Source organism: Neoarius graeffei, chromosome 28, assembly GCF_027579695.1.
Source record: "Neoarius graeffei isolate fNeoGra1 chromosome 28, fNeoGra1.pri, whole genome shotgun sequence".
Classification (NCBI taxonomy): Eukaryota; Metazoa; Chordata; class Actinopteri; order Siluriformes; family Ariidae; genus Neoarius; species Neoarius graeffei.
Genome location: NC_083596.1, coordinates 49602065 through 49625140, shown reverse-complemented (window position 1 = coordinate 49625140; position 23076 = coordinate 49602065). Strand labels below are relative to the sequence as shown.

Below are 23076 nucleotides of genomic sequence, written 5' to 3'. Positions count from 1 at the left end.
GGGCTGCTGGAGTCTGCGGTCCCCATAGCAACCAAGATGTTACTCATGTCACGCGCACACTTTTTTCACATTGCTTAGTGTGCGCGAGGCCAGCCAAAACTACCAATGTAAAAGCATTGTAGATGGTCTTCTTCGCGCATCGGTTAGCCTACCCCACGTTATGAATTAATTAAATTGCAGCTATTCCCAAGTTTAAAATTCAGAGCGTTTCGTCACTGGATTTTTTTTACTGGGGCACTACAGATCTATACTGGGGCACGTGCCCCAGTAAAATACCCCTGGCGACGCCGATGCCTTGAATAAGTGCATGGATTAAAGTTTTCCGTCGTGTGACGGATTTCCGTCAACTGAACTCTCCCAAGGCCAAATGTGAGGTCGGTGCTGATCCGAGGAGAATTAAAATGACGGGTGGTTGGGTAGAGATTGGGTTATAACACTGATGTGTTGCAACACCATCAACTATCAGCAGGGTTTATTTAACTTTTTTGTTTTTGAGCCATGCTTTGTGTCGTTCATTTCCTATGTTTGATCATGTTTAAACGTTCGCTGTCTACGGTGCGGCATTAAAAAAAACATGTGCTGTCAAAATTGGCAAAATACATTCCCATGTGCTTGGCGTGCTTGTGTCTGACCATTTCTGTTTTGTATTAAATTAAATCTTGCCAAAATGACTTAGTTCAAACCTGGACATATAGAAATAGAGCATGTTAAAAAAAAAAAAAACGAAAAAATAAACCCCGGAAAGCCCGCTCCTCTGCTTCAGCCAGACTTGAAGACCCGACGGTGCAATGCTTGCAGACCGTCAGAAGTAATTAGACCTAAATTTATAGCTAACAAATCGGCAGACGCCCCAACAATTATTATTTTCGTTAGGCCAATGTGTAAGGTATGTTAGAACCGTGCCTTATAGCCTACGTTATATCACAATTTAAAGGACATTTGAGGAGTTGGAGGCTGCGAGCGCAATGATGCTCCGACATGCGCTAAACTTTATTCCCTGAAAATCATACACCAGCGTTCAATGCCCCAAACAGTCAAAATGTCTAGAAGACTACGGTTAAATAATAATCATAGCCTACTAAGTTAAGTTACGTCAAAACATCTGTTTCTGGCCTATGAAATGATGGAGGAAAATGAGAACGAACGCAAAGTAGATAGCAGCCAACTTCACGCGATCTTTTAGGGAACTTAACACTCGTGTTGGCCACAATATTTATCTTAATAAATTGAATTGTTTTTGAAGTCGTATTCAACACAAAGTAAGGTCAAATTATAATTTTAATTTAAGCGAAGATCCAAACTTTTTTCTATATTGACGTCGAGCACAGAGGAGCATGTCATTCTGCTTTCGGTTTCGGCAGCATGGATGGGCTTTACATGAAAGAAGGCACTGATGTGTCTGCCATCGATAAAGGTGTAAAAAACAAGTGGAGGTGGGCCTGGCTGTACGAAATAGGTGAAAACGGAAAGTCATTGAGTTCATGGTGCAAAAAACTAAACATTCCAGGCGCTTGCATTTGTGTGGTTTGCCACAAAAAATAATATACGGAAGCAATAGAAAGAAAGTGCAATAAATTGAATATATTAATCCATTAATTAATTGATAATAAAGTTATCAGTTCTAAGTTAATCATTCTCAGAATTTCATCGAAATCCACCCATAACCCCCCGTAGAATTTCATCGAAATCCACCCATAACCCCCCGTAAATTTTCAGTCAAATATTTTTTTTTGCTTTAATCCATGTAAGTGTTTAAAAATAAAATGTTCGTTCTGTTCATAAGCTGCGTATATGTGGACGAAATCCTTTAAAAGATTCTTTCATTGCTTTTGAATGCAGCGTGGAAAAATATACATTGTATAAAGTAGGGTTGGGCGGTATTACGGTAAGAAGGTATCCCGAGGTATCCAAAAGTACCAACGGTATCGGTCTCATTACCGTCATTTTAAAAAATATATATAATATCTAAATAAATATGGAGTACATGAGGTCATAATATAAAATAATAAATTGAAGATCATCCCGAATAACTGTGTGATCGTATTTTCACTAATTCTATCAATTTCCTAAAGAAGTTCTCATCGCGTGCAGGGTTGTTTATGTCGTTACCATGGCAACCCTGCGTGACTGAGACTGAGACGGGGGGTGTCATGGCTCAGATGGCTAAGGCACCGTACTATAAATCCGGGGACCCGGGTTCGATTCCGACCCGAGGTTATTTCCCGATCCCGTCTCTCTCTCCCCCGTTCATTTCCTGTCTCTCTATACTGTCCTATCTAAAAAAAAAAAAAAAAGAGACTGAGACCGCGGTTGAAAGATGGCAAGTCAAGATAACGAGTTAGTGGCAAAAAAAAAAATACAACATCGGCAGTGTGGCAGTATTTTGGTTTCAAACCAAACGAAAAATCTAATATGTCCCCTAAGGCACACCATAGCCTGGGGTACTCCACTTCCACGAGATCTCTCCAATGAGTTGTGTTTTGAGTAGGTTACATGAGTAACAACAAGGTAAAATAATATAACGTATGACATTTGGGATGTGGGTAATAAACGTTTGAAATGTCATCTACTGAAGAAACGGAAGAAAACATCGTAGCGTAAACTGTTAGGTTTCTGGTGGGAATTAGCAATGCGCTTGCTATCTTTGTTGGGTGTGTTAAACCGTATGGATTTAAGTGGAATAATTGTAAGGAGTTATGTGATCAAGACAACGTTTTAAGCAAGGTAAGGCCATTTGATTATTAATTTCCCCGCCATGGCATGACGTGGGCCCATATGATTTTGCCTTGTGCAGCTATCACGCATTTGAATTAGGTTCGCCTCATTTGCGCTGAAGAATATGGTTTATCGCGCAGTCTAAACGGACTTGGGTGTTGGTTGATTCTTTTTCTTTTTTTTATTTCCCATGCTTGAAAGGGTATGATCCTGCTCATCGTGTACTTTTTTTTGATGGAGTAGGTGAAATAGTGCTGCAAATGGCGTTTCAACGCAGACATGTGTAAACGACACACTGTAAAAAAAGAATAGTCGAGAATACTTGAAATTTCAAGGCAACAGTCTGCATTAAGAATTTTATGTTTTGCCAACGATGCATGCCCATGATAATCCAAACTATGATAACACTGTTATCTTTATTAAGAATTCTTAATTAAGTCAATTTTCAATTCCTCATTCTGCCAACATAGATTTCTCTTTTTGCTGAACAGTGGCATTCACAGTAGTACAAAAAGGCAATTGAGGTTCTCACAATTTTTTGGGGGGCTTTTTTTACCTTTATTTGGATAGGACAGTGTAGAGACAGGAAATGAGCGGGAGACGGGGAGGGATCGGGAAATGACCTCAGGTCAGAATTGAACCCAGGTCCCCGGATTTATGGTATGGCGCCTTATCCACCTGAGCCACGACAACATGATCTTCAACCGGAGAGAGAACCACATTGCCCAGCCCTTGCATTTGGGAGAGGAAACCCCGTGTCTTGGTCATTAAGAGCATGCGCTGAATAAACACCTGTGGCAATTATGTATTTTCAATTCAGATTATTCACTATTGCATATTTACACATCATTGAGGTGCACCCTATCAGTTTGATGTGGATTTTTCTGTTCGTTAATAATTATTCATATTTTCTTGTCCATTCAATTGTGAATATGGAATTACTTGAACAAAGCGTAATTCTATTTTTTAGAATTATCCACATCAAGAAAAATCCACATCAAACTGATAGGGTGCACCTCAATGATGTGTAAATATACAATAGTGAATAATCTGAATTGAAAATACATAATTGTCACAGGTGTTTATTCAGCGCATGCTCTGAATGACCAAGACACGTGGTTTCCTCTCCCAAATGCAAGGGCTGGGCAATGTGGTTCTCTCTCTGGTTGAAGTTCATGTTGTCGTGGCTCAGGTGGATAAGGCGCCATACCATAAATCCGGGGGCCTGGGTTTGATTCTGACTTGAGGTCATTTCCTGATCTCTCTCTCTCTCCTGCTCATTTCCTGTCTCTACACTGTCCTATCCAAATAAAGGTAAAAAAAAAGCCCCCCCCCAAAAAAAATTGTGATAACCTCAATTGCCTTTTTGTACTACTGTGAATGCCACTGTTCAGCAAAAAGAGAAATCTATGTTGGCAGAATGAGGAATTGAAAATTGACTTAATTAAGAATTCTTAATAAAGATAACAGTGTTATCATAGTTTGGATTATCATGGGCACATCGTTGCCAAAACATAAAATTATTAATGCAGACTGTTGCCTTGAAATTTCAAGTATTCTCAACTATTCTTTTTTACAGTGCAGTTGAATGCTATTTTCAAGATGAAGGAAGAGTTGCGTGATGCTTTGAAATATCTCTTAATCCATTCATCAATGCACAAAATTCGCTTTGCTGCTTAATCCATACCACAATGCACACAATTCGCTATGCTGCTTTTAAATAGTACATTTGAGGCATAGGCGCAGGTCTGGACAAGGTCCGCCGGTATAGGCGCACGTTACACAGTAGGCCGAAACAAAATATTATTTTTTTCTCGGTAATACCATATACCCCGGGAAAACACAGAGACAGTTTAAAGGTATCAAAATTTGGATACCGCCCAACCCTAGTATAAAGCAGCCTTTCTCAACCGGGGTGCCATCTGGCTTCGTTAGGGGTGCTGTCAAAAAATTATATATTCTAACATTGAAATAAATAAAATGAATTAAAATTCCAAAAAACAATATTTACACCAATGCAGATCATCGCTGCCTCATGCATCATCAAAATTTGTCTCACAGCCCCCTTTCCCATGTCACAACGTCACTGCCAGGGTCAGCATACAGTATGGTCAGCATATATTTTATATGGGGGTGCCTTGAAAATTTGCATACTTCTGAAGGGTGCTGTGACTGAAAAAAGGTTGAGAAACGCTGGTATAAAGGATATTATACAATGGCATGAAGATATGAAGTTTATCACGAGTATATATCAAGTATATATCACGAATGAGCGAAGTGAACGATGAAAATCTTTTCAACACGAGAAGATGAACTTCTTATCTTTGTGCCACCGTGTATTGTTCTTTATACAACCCCGATTCCAAAAAAGTTGGGACAAAGTACAAATTGTAAATAAAAACGGAATGCAATGATGTGGAAGTTTCAAAATTCCATATTTTATTCAGAATAGAACATAGATGACATATCAAATGTTTAAACTGAGAAAATGTATCATTTAAAGAGAAAAATTAGGTGATTTTAAATTTCATGACAACACATCTCAAAAGAGTTGGGACAAAGCCATGTTTCCCACTGTGAGACATCCCCTTTTCTCTTTACAACAGTCTGTAAACGTCTGGGGACTGAGGAGACAAGTTGCTCAAGTTTAGGGATAGGAATGTTAACCCATTCTTGTCTAATGTAGGATTCTAGTTGCTCAACTGTCTTAGGTCTTTTTTGTCGTATCTTCCGTTTTATGATGCGCCAAATGTTTTCTATGGGTGAGAGATCTGGACTGCAGGCTGGCCAGTTCAGTACCCGGACCCTTCTTCTACGCAGCCATGATGCTGTAATTGATGCAGTATGTGGTTTGTCATTGTCATGTTGGAAAACGCAAGGTCTTCCCTGAAAGAGACGTCGTCTGGATGGGAGCATATGTTGCTCTAGAACCTGGATATACCTTTCAGCATTGATGGTGTCTTTCCAGATGTGTAAGCTGCCCATGCCACACGCACTAATGCAACCCCATACCATCAGAGATGCAGGCTTCTGAACTGAGCGCTGATAACAACTCGGGTCGTCCTTCTCCTCTTTAGTCCGAATGACACGGCGTCCCTGATTTCCATAAAGAACTTCAAATTTTGATTCGTCTGACCACAGAACAGTTTTCCACTTTGCCACAGTCCATTTTAAATGAGCCTTGGCCCAGAGAAGACGTCTGCGCTTCTGGATCGTGTTTAGATACGGCTTCTTCTTTGAACTATAGAGTTTTAGCTGGCAACGGCGGATGGCACGGTGAATTGTGTTCACAGATAATGTTCTCTGGAAAGATTCCTGAGCCCATTTTGTGATTTCCAATACAGAAGCATGCCTGTATGTGATGCAGTGCCGTCTAAGGGCCCGAAGATCACGGGCACCCATTACGGTTTTCCGGCCTTGACCCTTACGCACAGAGATTCTTCCAGATTCTCTGAATCTTTTGATGATATTATGCACTGTAGATGATGATATGTTCAAACTCTTTGCAATTTTACACTGTCAAACTCCTTTCTGATATTGCTCCACTATTTGTCAGCGCAGAATTAGGGGGATTGGTGATCCTCTTCCCATCTTTACTTCTGAGAGCCGCTGCCACTCCAAGATGCTCTTTTTATGCCCAGTCATGTTAATGACCTATTGCCAATTGACCTAATGAGTTGCAATTTGGTCCTCCAGCTGTTCCTTTTTTGTACCTTTAACTTTTCCAGCCTCTTATTGCCTCTGTCCCAACTTTTTTGAGATGTGTTGCTGTCATGAAATTTCAAATGAGCCAATATTTGGCATGAAATTTCAAAATGTCTCACTTTCGACATTTGATATGTTGTCTGTTTTATTGTGAATACAATATCAGTTTTTGAGATTTGTAAATTATTGCATTCCGTTTTTATTTACAATTTGTACTTTGTCCCAATTTTTTTGGAATCGGGGTTGTATTACATGGACACATCCACACAAAATAGGCAAATTAATCAAAAGAATTTTAATTTTGAACCAGTTCGCCATTTTGGCAACACTGTGGGAAAACACTGGGAGTGACATCATCGGAGTGAAATATTGGGAATTATTACCAATAGAGCAGGGGCGATTTCTCAGAGACAACAAGGGAAGCCGAGCTTCCCCTAAAATTCTCTCCCCAAACTGCGGCGTCTACGACGTTGAATTCTCATTAAAACAATAACTTGCATAACATAATATATGCCCAAGATTGTATTTATGTTCATAACTATCCTGTAACTTATTTGAGTGATGTCTGACGAACTTGCAGTTTGCTACGAGAATAACCTTTACTGCCAGGCTGTAACCTTTCTTATTTCAATGGGCTCTATGGACTGGCAGCAGTGTTGCCAGATTGGGCGGTTTTAAGTGCATTTTGGCGGGTTTTGAACATATTTTGGGATGGAAAACGTCAGCAGTATCTGGCAACACTGACTGGCAGCCGGGTATCCGTTGCAGTCTACGAGACGGCTCTGAACAGCCAATTTCGGCTAGTTGTTATTGGTTAAAATCAACAAAATCGTCACTTCCAGGGAAGCCGGGCTTCTCTGGGACTAAACGAGACAGTGGGAGGGACAAGAAGCCGGGCTGATAAAGGATTATTGGAGGTAGTGTTTGAAAGACATGAGGAGGGCGGTACTTCGGCAAGGAACACGGAAGTATGATCAGTCAGTCCCTAGCGGATGTCGAGAAAGTGCAGTCGTGTGCCAAAGTGCTGTCCGAATTGCTTTTCATATAAACGTTTCTTCTCATTGGTGTCTCTGTACATTACTCTGTAAATAAATGTAAATATTACTCGTTGTGCTCCGTTAACTTTCATCCATTCTATCAGTTTGATCATTCGTGAATTCACTCGTTTATTTCATTTGTAGTTCAATCTGGTTGTAGGCTAGCTTGAGCCTTATTGGGATCTGCAGTGCTAGCTGCTAACAGAAATTGGTGAAGTCTCTGGAAAGCACAACCAGCTGGTATGACAGGGTCACAGACCATTTTCTGGAAAAGGAGCGGAGGGCAGAATTTGTGTATAAATAGTGTGCATCATATAATGTTCATGAATCTGAAGTGTGTATATTGTTCAGTAATGTTAAGAGAATGGTGGGCTCTGTGTTATAGGTTATACCTGGGTATAATATTCAAGGTTCTGTGTGTTGCATAGCCTACCTGGTTATGAATTTCCAGACTGGGTTGCAGAAGATGTTCAAGGATGTGTTGCACAGCTGGGTGTTGTGTTAAAGACTCTGTGTTGCATATCAGGGTATGATGTTCAAGGCTCTTCGTTGAATAGCCAGTGATTTTTGCATGTTTGATATTTTTGATTAAGGATATGAGGCACTAGCCTGGCAAGCCAGACTATAACATGAAATGTACAAGCAAAAATACTTTCTGCCACTAGGTAGGGTTGTCTAGTTCACTATGCTAATGGGGCACGCCTTTCTATGCTTTGATATCCGGCCTACAGGTTTTACGATGAATGCGTAAAATGGGCTTCCCCTGTTTTAAAAACCAGCAGCTGCCACTACAATAGAGGATACTTTTTCGATGGAATAAAAACGTGTTTGATTCCCTTCTAGTGAGTTTCATTCATTTGCTTTGATAGCATGCAATATTGTTAGCATGTCACTTATCCTACGTGTATTACATCACTCTACCCAATGGAGAATGAGCGTTGAATATGGTTTACGATATTACACAGTTGTCAAGACAACATGACGTCACACTTTGGAAACTTTATCAGGAAAAAAATTGAAGGAAAGAAAATTGTGATCTGTTTGGGCTCACCTGAAGTTTCTAGTCCCTCCATTTGCCCAAGGACCAATGTGCTTTGCCTGGCGGCAAACTTTGCAGAACATCGCATCATCATCTTCGTCATATCCAAGCCGTGAATGGTTCTTCAGCCACTGTTTTGGAAACAGCCTCGTCTGTTTTCTCTTCTTTGGAACTGAAGTGCTCTTCTCTTGTCGAGTTTTTTTTCTTTGGAGGCTCTTCTTGTTCCACTTTGCTCTCTGACGTTGATGTCAATTCACATGGTGGTGATTGTACAGGATCCTCATGTGAAACAGAAGCAGTTTCTTTCAACGAGGCAAAAAAATTCGTGATTTTCAGCATTGTCTGCTATCTTTGAATAGTTTGAAACGAAACCGACTAGTCAGCTGTTCTCTGGCACGAACACACTCGGCGCTGGTCACATGATACAATTGACCAATGATATATCTGCATTTCGGCACTCGGCCTTTTCCGTAACTACTTGTCATCAAAAACGAAACGGAGTTGTCAAATTGACATAACGCTCCCATGGAAACGAAAATATACAATGTATCAGAGAATAAATGCTTAACGAAGTAGTGACAGGCAGGATGAAAAAAATTCCCATCATGTCAGATTTTTGCCCATCACACACTGGCAACTGCCCGTCACAATGATGGGTTGACGGGTCTCTGGCTAAGCCCTTGATCGCGGGGCTAAGACAGAGAGACACGCAACCATTCACACTCACATTGACACCGATGGGCAATTTAGAGCCACCAGTTGTCCTCATCTATATGTCTTTGGACTGTGGGAGGAAACCAGAGCAGCTGGAGGAAACCCACGCAGGCATGGGGAGAACATACAAACTCCACACAGCAAGGCCCCAGTCACCTGGCAGGTTCCAACCCAGAACCTTCTTGCTGTGAGGCGACATTAATAACCACTGCACCACCGTGCTGCCCTGTCAGTGATATTATATCAGTAATATAAAAGTGTTTATTGACCCTAGGCTTAGTGGTCTACATTTTAAATAAATAAAAGCAAGGGACTCAGTTTGTCTGCTTGGACTGCCAGGTAATTTCATTCCACCACTTGAGTACCAGTACATAAGGGTTTTGAGACTTGGCTTTCTTGTGATGGTTCAAGATGCATCATACTTGCAGCTCTAGGAGTTGGCCCAATACGTACATGCCCAGCAGTAGAATGTAGCTTAGTCCTGCTGAGATGTGGCTGTTGGTGATGAGCCGTCATCCACGATGAGATGTCTTCCAAACATGCCGAGATACAAGTAACACCCTGGGTGTCTGATTGTAGGGAAGAAAGGATACGTTGGATGTCATCAGCATAACTGTGGTAGAAGCCATGTGAAGATTTTACCAAGCAAATGGGGATAGAAGAGGACAGAGCACCGAGCCTTGTGGGACACCAGTGAAGATTTTGCATGTAGTGTATTTTGATTTTCATGTCACCTGATACAAGCAGCCCTTTGGTGAGCCAATAATTCAAAGATTGGTGAACACGAAGACTGCAGAGAGGTCAAGAACAGATATGTGGGAAGAGTACAAGGTTAAAAGCTTCAGTGAGTCAGATGCAGACTTTTTTTTTTTTTTTTTAGAATGGTGGATTTGCAAGAATTGAACTTTAAAAGTAGAAAGCAGTATGAATGTGTGTGATATCCAAGGAATACTCTATGTGGGAAGGACCTTATTGGTCTGGCGAAAAGATCAATAGAAGAAGAGAAATAGAGGGTTGTATCTGTGTTTTTTTGAGTGAGAAGAGAATGAGTCAACTGTGGTTGGGAGAAGGGATACTGTGATGTCCAGTGTTGGAGTAGTTTTGTTGAAGATCAGGTTCAGAGGATGTCCTGCTTTTGGGGTGAGAGGAGATGACTATAATAGTAGTACCATTATTTTGCTAGCTAATTGTCCTCATCACATGACAGCTGTCACCCAGGAAGAGTGAAGTCTAAAATGTGCTTCCTTCAAGACACATGAAGCCAACCTCCACATCTTTTCAAGCTACTGCTTATGCTGCATCACAGGGCAGCATAACTTACGAGAAAAAGTGCTATTTGCCCCCTTCCACATTTATGAGCTCATAGATGCCCATGATTGGTTAAGGGGCTTATACACAGAAAGAAAGAAATTTGTCACGAAAAGCCTCGGTCACTATGGCCACCCATGTATAAAGCGATTCGCTCGTCACCCGGCCATTCAAGGCTTTGGTTGCCTACGTATCCCTCTTGTAAATTTCCCACCCCAAATGTCTCCAAGTAAAAGAAGCAGTAGCTGGCTAATTTGCAACAAGACCATAAATATATATCACAACTGTATACATATGGACAGAACTACACTTCAACAGTGACTTCATCCATGTTTAGTTTCCTTTAGTTCACAAATAGTAGAGTTTATAGATCAAAGCCATAACTTTTTCTGGTTTTTGTAACACTTTCTTAAAGCTGCAGTTGGTAACCCATATCAAATAACTTTTTGCCATGTTTGCTGAAAATGTCACATTAGATTACAGGCATTTAGCAGACGCTGTTATCCAGAGCAGCATGCCCAAAGCACCCTGGGGAGCAGTTGGAGGTTAGGTGCCTTGCTCAAGGGTACTTCAGCCATTCCTGCTGGTCCAGGGAATCAAACCGGCATCCTTTTGGTCCCAGAGCTACTTCTCTAACCATAAGGCCATGCAGGGTGCGATTTGTCAAAAAACCAGAAGGGGGGATTTTTTTTTTTAATCATGAAACGTCACAAAATTAAGGTAACAATAGGCTAACAGCTCAATAACATCCGATGATATCAAATGAATAACACTAAATGAAAACGAACACTAAACCAGAGATAGTAAATTCATCTTCCTTTCTCTCTGACTAAATACACTAACACACAACAAAGTTTGCATTGCTTGTCGCGTTGCTGTGATGTTTCTCTCCCTCCGGATTAAATGGACAGTGACTCGAAAATCACTAAAAATACATGAATACTAAATGAACAGTTTGCTCTGATGGCGCAGTTCATGTGGCCTTTTCTGCTTTCCCGTCGGTGCGCTATCCGCCGCGTTTCGCCCTTCTTTAATCCACATTTCTGCGAATTTCTCAGCAGGGAAGGAACGCACGTCTGGCCCATTGACAGCGAGGAAAAGAAGGCCGTCAGTGTGGATACATTCATTCTGTTGCGCTCATCAATAAGGATGTGATTCATGGCGCTGAATCCATGTTCACACTCTGGATATTGTTATTATCTACAATGTATCTACCGTATTTGCTGGGGACGTTCGTGAACATCAAAGCTGCCACTTCGGGTCATTTTGAAAGTGAGTGCAATGTAGACCATAAAAAACTGTCACAACATGCCTGTCATGTCAAATTTTTTTTTTTGGTTTGTTTGTTTTATTGACGGGGTTGTCCCCGAGGATTTTTTTTTTTTCAGCAGAGATAAAAACCAGAGGGGGGATGATCCCCACCATTCCCCCTAGCAAATCGCACCCAGAGGCCATGGCTTCCCACTATGTTCATGAGACAGATAATCTGTGAAAATATCAGGCTTGTCTGGCTTCACCTAGTGTTCCTAATGCCATTTGCAAAAATCCACTGTACCCAAAATAGAACAACCAATCAGAATCAGAGGGCGTGTTTGACAGAGTGTCCAACCCTCCCTCGTGAACACCTGAAAGGATTCAAAAACAATGGCAAGTTCGCCACATTTGGTTGCAGTGCCACTCGGTAGCACACATCTCATGTTCCTGTGATGTTGCAGTTGGGCTAACGTTCGATTGTTTCCAACGTTAAGGCTGCTGGTTAGTATTATTTCATTTGAAAGTTGCTGAAAATATCTTTGTGAAGTGTCCAGGCAGTTGTATTGGTTGGTGTTTGTCCTGGTATTTATGTGTGCCTGTGCTCTCACAGCTAAATGTTCTCATCAGTGGTTTACTGTTCATATAGCCCTATTCATGACGTTTTCTGTTATCAAACAACTTCCCTTGCCATGGCAGGGCTGGAGTGCAGTGGAGAAGGAGGGGGAGGGACCAGGAAGTTGTATTTGTTCAAATTTTCAAGCTGGAGACCACTTTCTTCTCAGTCCGTCCTGCTGCAGCTTGAAGGCACATGTTAGGCTGTCTGCTAAGTTAACTGCTGAGATATCTAGTGAACGCAGTGGCTGGGTATATCACATACCTTGCGGCAAGATTCTTCGTATCAAAAATCAAATAAATTTCTATAAAGAAAAATGACTGGCAGAACATTTCATCAAAATAATAAATCAGGTGTCTTGGTGCTATAAATAATCATGTTCTGGTAGGAGATCGATGCCTATAAATAACATTGAGTGGCTCAGTGATTTCATTGCAACTCTTGTGCATCATTTTTTGGAGGAGCCAAAGCCATTTACGTTGTCTCCTTACGTTTTGGGGAACTCAGTGTTGGTGTCATCTGTCAGTCAACAGAATCTGTTTGCTCTCATCGGTAGTTGCCTCAATCACGTCACCTCAAAATTGAGAGCAGTTTAACTCGGAATCTGCCCACTTTCGTCAACAGTTATTTTGTCTGTCGTCGCTACAAGTCAACAAATTTCATTGGTATGACATGGTCGCCTGTCCCCACATCGCTTCAAATCGCTTCCTGCGTATGCGCCCTTTTGGTGTTGATTTACAGGGGAGTGAGAGTATGGCCAATTTTGGTCCTTGACTCCCGGTCATGGATGGCTGTGGCATCATTGAGAATCAAACTCAACTTTTTTGTTGTGCCACTCAGGACCCTAAGTTTTTCTAAAAGGAAGTTGAAGTCACCATGGAGATGGAGTAAATCCATAAATTACTGGAGATTCAGGAGGTTGTGAAGCTCATCTTTGTAACGCCCTAGCTCAGGGGTTTGCAAATTTTGTTGTAGCCAGGGGCCTCTTGAACTGAAAAATAAATCCCAGGGATACCCTCAGCCCAAATTTATTTCATGAACATTATTTAAATGTATGCATTAATATTTTGTCTCTTTATTGAACTTGTAGAGCTTCCTATTCCTGAACTTTCCACTGGAAAAGCACCTTAGGCCCAAGGTTCCAAGGTGACATTATTTATAGACCTCCTTGTTTTTTAGTTATTGAGGTTTGGATTAAGTTAAATCAGTTCAGGTGACCAGTCAAACAGGCTAATAGTGATAATAATAAATACAATAACTTTCATAAGGTGGCTTTGATTTTCCAAAACTATCTACATTTTAAAAAAAAATCCCAGAACCCTCTGGTTATGCTTCTTGGACCCTGCTTTGAGAACCATTGCCATAGAGGCCCAGGAGAAAATACGATGAAGGTTAGTTCATGGTCTTCACCTTATGAGATATTAGGATGTGAAAGACATGAGAGGTGAGAAGCTCCACTTCTGGGCTATAAGCAGACCCCCTGCCAATCCATCATGGAGACCAAGAGAATGTAGAGACAGAGGATGACAGAGGCAGCTGGTGTTGCCGAGATCTCTGTAGTGATCCATTTCCCTGTCAGTGCCAGGAAGTGAAGTGCATGGAACAAAGCCAAGGCTGAGATGAAGTCAGCTTTATGGGCAGATTGATGGTTTCAGGGCCCACCTACAACTGCTGTCTGAGATTGTTACGAGATTATTGCCATCGCTATTTCTGAAATGTGAGAGAAAAGAGGTGCATTTTGGGAGGAAAGGACATGGTGGCTAAAGTGGTTTGTGAGATACAAAGATGAGGAAGGAGTGGCAAAAAAGAAAGGACTGAGAAGAAACACGAAGATGGATGCTGAGCTAATTTTCCAGGTTACACCCAGAACCTGAGTATTTTTGGTCAGCGGTGGTCCAGTCTTGATGCCTGAGTGAAGATGTGGTCCAGAACATTAGTTTAAGAGTGCAGGGTGGCTGTGGGTTTATTTATTTATTTAAACATATTTCCAGTGTATCTATTCTCACTTCCAATTTGAAGAACTTTTATTCCACTAGCATTATCACTCACACTTCTGCAATGTGCTATGATTTCTGGACCTAAACAAGACCATCACCATCCAAGCAAGTGTTGAGGCTGTCAAGGGTTCTTTATCCTTAGCAACAGGATTCCAGGCAGGTCATCATCTTCAGTTGCCAAAGAGGGATCAACTGTGTGTGGTGTGTGTTTGCAGCAGCTGTGGAAATGGTAAACAGTAAACAGTTGAACAGTAGTCATTTAAATAATGCAGCTGTTTAACATTACGCATTGTACCTGTGTTTGTGTGTGTGTAGGTACGACAGAGCGTGTGTGTTTAATCCAGGGTACGGTGGAGGCGCTGAATGGAGTTCATAACTTCATCGCTGAGAAAGTGCGTGAAATGCCACAAAGCAGCCAGAAAAGTGAACCAGTCAGCATCCTGCAGCCTCAAACCACCGTCAACCCCGACCGAGTCAAGCAGGTCAGTCACACACATACACACGTTCTGCTTGATTGGCCAAAGAATTAAGAATTAATCACATAATAAGCTTCTATCACATGAAGAACAGCCTGGACGGTGAGCGCAGTGAGGCAGTGTGATATATTAAAGCCTGAGTGTTGTAGAGATAACATGCAGGGGGTGTTTCCCAGGGGGAAAGAGGCAGACTGGGCCTGAAAAGAGTGAGAGTACTGGGTTATTTTTACCTGTGTGTTCCAGAGAAAGAGAGGGGGGCAGCTGCGTGGTAAGCCCCAGGCTCAACAAATAGCTGAGATAAGCAATGACTGGTCAGTGAGACTTTATAGACCAAAACTCTAGTCTCTCTCGCTCGCTCTCTCTCTCACACACACACACAGCAAGCTGTATATAGTAATTATGGGTGACAGTCATTGAGCCTGTGTATCAGACTGCAGTCTGATTTTATGGAGCCAGGTCTGGAGTGGTTTAGAGCAGGCAATGGTGAACCAATCACCTGAAACTTTTCCACCTGTGTCTGAGTGAGTGACCGGTATCTGTAATGTTGCTTGCCAGTGACATCTTATCTAACCCTGCCTTCATGCCTGCAAGGGACAAAATAACAAGCGTGCGACATTGAGACGAGCGACATTTGAATTATTTTTATTCAATTTATATTGCGACCAATGCAAAAAATCCATTGAAGTAAATTCCTTGGACCAGTCTTCTCGTGCAGGTAATCTGACTCTCCCTAATTCTGTCCTCTCAGAATGTTTCCTATTACTTGTGTTTAGCTGTGGATTTAAATTCAAATTTTCTTCAAGAATTTATTACAAATTTCTCACAAAAATAAATCTCTGATAAACATAAATAAACAGAAATAAAATTTCTACCTTCAGTTTTCAGAGTGAAGATTCTTCAACACTTGTGTTATTGTCGAGAAACTCAGTGCTGTTCCTTAAGGCTTCTAACCTTCTCTGGTGCAGGCTAAACTGATCGTGCCCAACAGCACAGCTGGGCTGATCATTGGTAAGGGTGGAGCAACGGTGAAGTCAGTGATGGAGCAATCGGGAGCATGGGTGCAGCTCTCGCAGAAGCCCGAGGGCATCAACCTGCAGGAGAGAGTGGTGACAGTGAGTGGAGAACCTGAACAGAACCGCAAGGCTGTAGAGATCATTGTACAGAAGATCCAGGAGGACCCTCAGAGCAGTAGCTGTCTCAACATCAGCTACTCCAATGTCACAGGACCTGTGGCCAACTCCAACCCCACGGGCTCACCGTACGCCAACAGTGCTGAGGTTCTGCCTAGTGCTGCTGCTGCCGCTGCTGCCACTGCATCCACACTACTGGGTCAGGCAGGCCTTGCCAGTTTCCCTTCTGCGATGTCTGGCTTCTCCGGCAATGACCTGCTGGCCATCACCTCCGCCCTGAACACGCTCGCGAGTTATGGCTACAACACCAACACTCTGGGGCTCGGCCTGAACCCAGCAGCCGCCTCTGGGGTGTTAGCTGCCGTTGCTGCTAGTGCTAACCCTGCAGCTGCTGCCGCAGCTAACCTTTTAGCATCGTACGCCAGCGAGGCATCCGGAGGAGCGGCTCACCCGGCTGCACCTGGGCTTGCTGGCTTCTCGCTTGGTTCTCTGGCAGCTGCCACGGGAGCTTCCAATGGCTACCTGAACCCGGCCTCCTCCCCGCTGGTGGCCAGCTCACTGCTGGGGACTGAGAAACTTGCAGAGGGTGGCAAGGAGGTGTTGGAGATCGCTGTGCCCGAGAACCTGGTGGGCGCCATTTTAGGGAAGGGGGGGAAGACGCTGGTGGAGTACCAGGAGCTGACAGGGGCACGCATCCAGATCTCCAAGAAGGGCGAGTTCATCCCAGGCACACGCAACCGCAAAGTGACCATCACAGGGTCCCCGGCAGCAACACAGGCCGCGCAGTATCTCATCAGCCAGCGGATCACGTACGAGCAAGGCGTCCGCGCCACAAACCCTCAGAAAGTGGGCTAGAGAGGAAACTCAAGTGACGGGGGGAGGGAGGGAGGGCAGCGAGGAAAGGGATTCGAAAGAGGAACGAACAAAAGAGCAGACAATGAATGAGATGAACGAACAACAGATAAAAATGGAGGAAAGAGGTCCATACTGGGAACAGAAGGGAAAAAAAAAAGTCTCCATGTTCATGTTTCAGAGGAAAGAAACAAAACAAAAAAGTGACTGATGTGAGGAAAGAAAGATGTTCAGTCGTGGACCTGGGGGCAAAAGTGTGTAAGAATTTGGGACTGAAATTCTGCTGTTCTTTTTTTAAATTATTTTTTAAACTCAAGCAAAGTGGTATAGATTATGAGGGGCTCAGAACTGAACCCTGTGGCACTCGGAGACTCAGGCCTCACCTCCCCTGTTTCTCACACAGCTGGGGACCAGATAGGTTCCATTTTATTTTTCTGTCACTGGTGGAGCCTGTACAAGTAAGTCCAAATTTATGGCAAAGACCTCCACGTAGAATTGGGGTCAATTCAATATCAAAGGTTTGGCCCTTTACAGATTTATATGTTTTAAGCCTGAAGCAGACTTGTAGGATTTTCCAAATTAACGAGTTTTTTTTTTTGTGTGTGTGTACTCTCACTAGCGGTTTCAGATCCATGTTACTGGCTTTCTCCCATTAATTGGACAGCAGATTACTCAGTCACATTAGATTTAGATTTTACTTAAACCTGTCAAATCAGGTTGACCTGAATGTAAAAAGACTTCCTGGTCTTGCTTTTTTTATGATATATATGTGTCAGGAAGTTCAAACTGAGTCTTTGTTTGGTATCAGCAGCCGAACCTGACTCAGCCGCAGAAAGGCAGGCAGACAAAAAAAAACCCCCGTCAAAGATAAAAAGGTCCCTTTGAGAGGACAGGAATGTAAACACACACATACACCCACACAAACTGTGAGCACAGTTCAGTCAATTGATCCCTCTTTGGTGCTATAAGGAAGTCACTAATGAGAAAACATCAGAGATTGAAGAAATTTCTTACTTCGCTAGATTTTAGCACTTTGGGGTTGAAATTACTTTCACCTAATTATTAATTGAAAGCAATTTTGTGATTTGGTTATAACATCATGACAAATGTGAGACTATTATCGAAAACAAAAACACACTTTTCAGTTGCTAAGTCTATTTGGGACGACTGACTTCAAGTGAAATATTTGATGCAAGAACTTCAGAATCTGCATTTGAAACATCTCAAAACGAATTGTCCTCCTGATTGTAGGACTCGGGACAGATCGTCACACTGACATTACCATTAAGAAATAAGCACCTCAAGGGTTTTCCCAGATTCAGATATCCACTATATTGCTCCAGTAAACACTGGTGATTTTTAAAACGTGTGGGTTCTTTTTTTTGTATGAATAGAGCTCAAGCTGATATACCTCATGTTTGGACAGAATGGGAAAAGAAATGAAGATTTCCAGTTTGTATGCAGTTCAACCAAGTCCTCGATTGAGTTCAAGTTGGCACCTAGTTCACTACTGCGCAAACTAGCCCCGATGTCAGGCTGCCGGAGGTCTGGCAGCGGAAGGAAGGGAGCGCATTCGATGCAACGCAGCCTTTGTAAAAATATTAATAGTAAGCTGTTTTTCCTCTCTGATGCTGGTGTGAGTTATCTGGTGTAAAGGAATCCCATGTCGTAGTGAGACACAAACATGCAGAGCGTGCTCCTCGCGGATAAACTGCACATCATCTAGCATTAATGCTGAGGCTCAATGCCTTTCCTGTGCAGTTCTGGGTTTATTTTTTGGGTGCTTTGCCTGAGCGCAGCACCCCTGTATCCATTGTGTTCCTTGGAAAACAGCATGGCAGAGTAATAAATAGCATGTTTTTTTAAGGCCATACACTTAGCATCATTGTCTCTGCTGCTAACTGCATTTTTAAATCCAGCAAGGGCGATATGAGGTACAGAACTTGTACAGATAATTAAGAAGGTGATCTCTTTTAAACCACACTGTGAATCAAGCAGCCGACACCATCCGAAACTCTGGAATGTACTGTACACATTGCAGCGTCCACTAACGCACAGCACGGCAGGGCTGGATGCTGTGGACCCATTGGTTCCGCCAGTCGAGAGATACTCTGGGTCAAGTCTAACGGCTCGGAATTCACACCAGCCATTAATTAGCAGATTTCCATTTGAACCACGGACGTCTATATATAACCATGTGGCAATGCCCGATCTTCTACTGACCTAAATACACACTCGTAAAGACATTCATCAACTGCCTCCAATTCCCAGACCGTAATCTGCTTTGGAACCAGGGGGAACAGAAACCAAGAGTGAGAGGGAGGGAAGAGAGCAAGAACGAGAGACACGGCGATCCATTTATATGCATCGAACTATTGCGACAAAGATTGCCTTAAGAAATCTGTTATGTGCACGGCTTTTGGCAGAAAGTTTATCAGCAGACCATTTTACGAAATTCATCCATCTCAAGAATCGTCTCTGCTGAGGAGCGATTACCGCACGCTGTCTGTTTCGGGCTAAATAATTTCTTCTTGAGATTTGAGATGAAAGTGAATATGCAATTTCAGAAGCACAAGCCCAGCACAACCGCATGTAACGTCTGTGTGCATTTTGTTGTGAAATTTAATAAGGTGTAAATGAAAAGACTTCAAATGAAATTGCAACTTCATTAGACATGGACTCTCCTTCTCTGCTTTTCGCTCTGACGCTGCATATCTCCCCGGTCTCTAGTCTCGATTTCCTTCTGTTTTCAGGCTTTTTAAAATGTTTAAATGTGTTCTTTATTTTTCCTCCTGTCCTCTCTCTCTCTCTCTCTTTATCTCTCTCTCTCTATATATATCTGTTATTTTATTTGTTTATGGGTTCTTTTTTTTTTAAATTTGGTCACTGTGTTGATCCCCCAGCTGAGTCCATCTCACTCTCAGTCTTGAGAAGCTTGCAAAGCGGTATAGATTTTTGACACTTTTCTAGCCACAACCTTCAGAGTGTTGGCGTCTGATTGGCACTCGGCACTTCTGTGCATTGTTTTGTTTTTTTCAGGATAAAATGAGTTCGATTGCTTCTCGGGCATGTGTATCGAAATGTACCAGACCCTTTAATGAAGCTAGTGTTTTGCCTTGATGTCCTTGGTACTGTTCCATTGGCTTAAACCACCCGTGTGGTTACCTCTGTACCTTACATGAAGGTCCCTTGGCCGTTGTACTCCCGTGCCAGATTGAAACGGATCGAAAAATCACTTTAGAACAATTGGTAACTACCTCAACATTGCAACTTGAACAGGGTCCTCAAGGGACCTTTTGCAAGGATGATGTCAGAATGGATGAGATCTGCAGGGGATCACTTTAGCACCATACTATCTCCTAGCTTCGTACACTCTTCCTCTCCTCTCTGGTTGATGGTGGCAGTTGATGAGTGTGTTCGAGTACATTCCTTGGCTTGAAGTATGTGCAGGCATTCCTGCCCCCTCTCCTCTTTCCTCTATGGGGCAGTGCATGACTACACCATTTCATTAGACAGCGCCACTGCTCCACAAGTTCGTCTTCTCTCTGTGAACTCTGACCTGGAAACAGTTCTGTACCTCGACTCGAATCCATTTTCACACCCAACCTAAGATCAGTTTGCCCTAACCGTTATGAGAGTGTACATAGACTTGCTCCAACACCCTGAAACACGGGGAATTGGTGCTTAAAAGGAGGGCTGGATGCCTGAAAGATCCAGAGCAAGGAACTCTGGGAAAAGGGGATGATACCCACCTCAAGCTCGAACGATGACCGTCGTTCGTATCCTGTGCTCTCTATCCTCTCTCTCTCGGAGAACGGTCTGAGGCCATTCTTTTCCTCTCCCTTTTCCCCCTTTTTTAAAATGAAACTGTGGAATCCGTCCTGTCCCATGGTCTTCGTGGAACTTTTAGTGTCGTTCTCTAGTTTGTAGTCTAAATGCAGTTGTCTTGCGCCGTGGGTTTCAGTCTGTGAACTCCGTTATACTCGTGTGTATGACGACAGTGCCAATCGAGCCAGATTAAGATTAGCTTTGCCATTTGTTTGTGCATTAGAATTCGCTCTAATCGGAGTGCTGGTGTCCATATCGACGTCCCTGACGATTTTTTTTTTTTTTGATCTACATAAATAAAAATGTAAAGAAATATTGGAAGCAATATTGTAGCATGTCGTCCAGTTTTTGTGTTTTTGTTATGTCTGTTGTATGAACCTTTGGATTTAATACACTTTTGAATGAATAGGTTTACATGTACTTTTTTGTAATACTGTAAAGAAAGTAAAGAAAAAAAATCGAAAAAATGCTGCTATTTGATAAATATACGAGAAATATTTTAGTTGAAAAAGATGTCTGATCCGTTTATTAGAGTTACGCTCGTTTTTGGCAGGAGCACAAACGAGGTGTGTCGATACAAATAACATAGCCGTGAAATAAAACCTGTGACCCACGCAGCTTCTTAACACGTAGACGTGCGATCAAGCATTTTAGATATCGCTAACTATTTAGACGCATCGATCAAGTGCCAATCAATCGATACCTTTTAGTTTGAATGAAAAGATAATCAAAAGAGCAAAACTTCAGAAGAAAAAAAAAACATGAACAAAGAGCAATGTCAGTGTTGTTTTTAACTCCATAGCTGCATAGAGAATAATAACGATAGTTCTTTTATGCATAAACATGGTTTTTATACACTCGGTCGAGAAAGCATCCTGTGCGTTCGTTTGACTTGTGGCTTCCACGCAGCTCTTCCTTCATATTCTCTCTGTAGGTCGGCATGGAGTAGGCATAAACATGTTATAATCATGTCGTAAACGCGTTATTAAGCACCCATAACATGTCCCATTTATGAAAGTGTGTTTCGTGGAGTTAGGTGTTTATCTTTTTTGCACGTCTCTATTGCATGATATCCAAGTGAATTATCAGGGGGGCGGGGAATCAAAACTAACATAAAAAAAAAGTTTCGTTGAACGTCTCGAGTCATTCTGAGGCACAGTTTTGCATGTGGCGCAGATCGAACACGTTTTCAGTTCACAGCTTCAGTTTTTATTCCTTTTTTCCTTTTTTTTTTTTTTGGACAGATATCGAAAGAGCTCTTATGGTTCATAGACCGGGTTCGGTAACTATGGGAACTGGCCCTGCACTGTAAAAAATGAAATGTTGGATCAACAGCAAGATCTCGCAGCTAAAGGCTTTAAAGATTAATGAAGGTGTTTGTGGTAAAAGTAACTCCTTCGGCAGTGGTGACTCAGCTTAACCGAGAAAGAGGGTGCCTAGTTTTTGGGGCGTGTTTGTGCTCCTGGGGTAAAACGTGGTACCAGTTATCAGGCAGGATAACGACCTCTCTGTGAATGCATTCAAGTTTGAAAAGGATTGTTACAGCGAGTCATGAAAGTGCTGTTAGTTTTTGGTTCAAATGCTGCCCAGTGAGAACGAATACAGAAAAAGGTCGTCATCTTTCAAAATACAACCTTGTGATAAAATGGTAAACGTATGAAAATGTCTGTTCTTGGATTGTATTCAGCCTCATTTAGACAAAGCTTCTGCTCACTGAATGAATGAATGAACGTCTTAATCTTCATTCTATGTTCACACTAGCAAGCGACAAAGTGATGTGGTTGTTGCTGTTGTTTTAATCAGTACAGAGCTGTCCTTTATTTCAGTGACCGTGCCAAAAATATTTCAATCGAGATTGTCTGTCTCAATTCTATGCAAATTATTTATGACTCTGTAACACAACAAATCCAAACGACTGGCCAAATGAACGATTCCTCGGACCAAACCTGTGGTGCATGCGGTTCGACATTTCTTCAGTCCCTCACTCACAGCATTATACCCGTTGTTAGGATCGGTTCCCATTTACTGTTTGATTCAACAAATGGAGGAAAACTTGCGTGGTTTCATCTTATCCAGTTGAATTTGTATGGAAAAAATTAAACCTGAAAGAAAGAAGCAGAGAGCGTTGGTGTCTCTGGTGAGTGTAGATAGCGAGGACCGTCAGCACGCTTTGCTACTCTGAGAAAAAGTCGAGTATGAAGCCAAACGTGGAATGCGTACTCCAGATTGATTGGAGCAGGATTTAAGTTGTGTTTAACAAGTTAGCTTGAGAATCTCCACTCGCCGGCCACTTTAATAGGAACTTGTTGATTCTGAGATCCCTGTTCTTGGCTGCAGGAGTGGAACCCAGTGTGTTCTTCTCTCTCTGTTGCATACTGAGATGCTTTCCTGCTCGCCACGGTTGGAAA

The 23076-nt window shown here is 42.3% G+C and overlaps 1 protein-coding gene across 1 annotated transcript in view; it reads left to right on the top strand.

The window, feature by feature from the left end:
• The window catches only part of nova1 (NOVA alternative splicing regulator 1), a 53670-nt gene extending 36827 nt beyond the window's left edge, over positions 1-16843 (top strand). The window contains exons 3-4 of the mRNA XM_060912423.1: positions 14698-14864; positions 15824-16843. Coding sequence (XP_060768406.1) covers positions 14698-14864; positions 15824-16843 — 1187 coding nt within the window. The remainder of the gene's footprint in view (positions 1-14697; positions 14865-15823) is intronic.
• The last annotated feature ends 6233 nt before the right edge of the window (positions 16844-23076 follow it).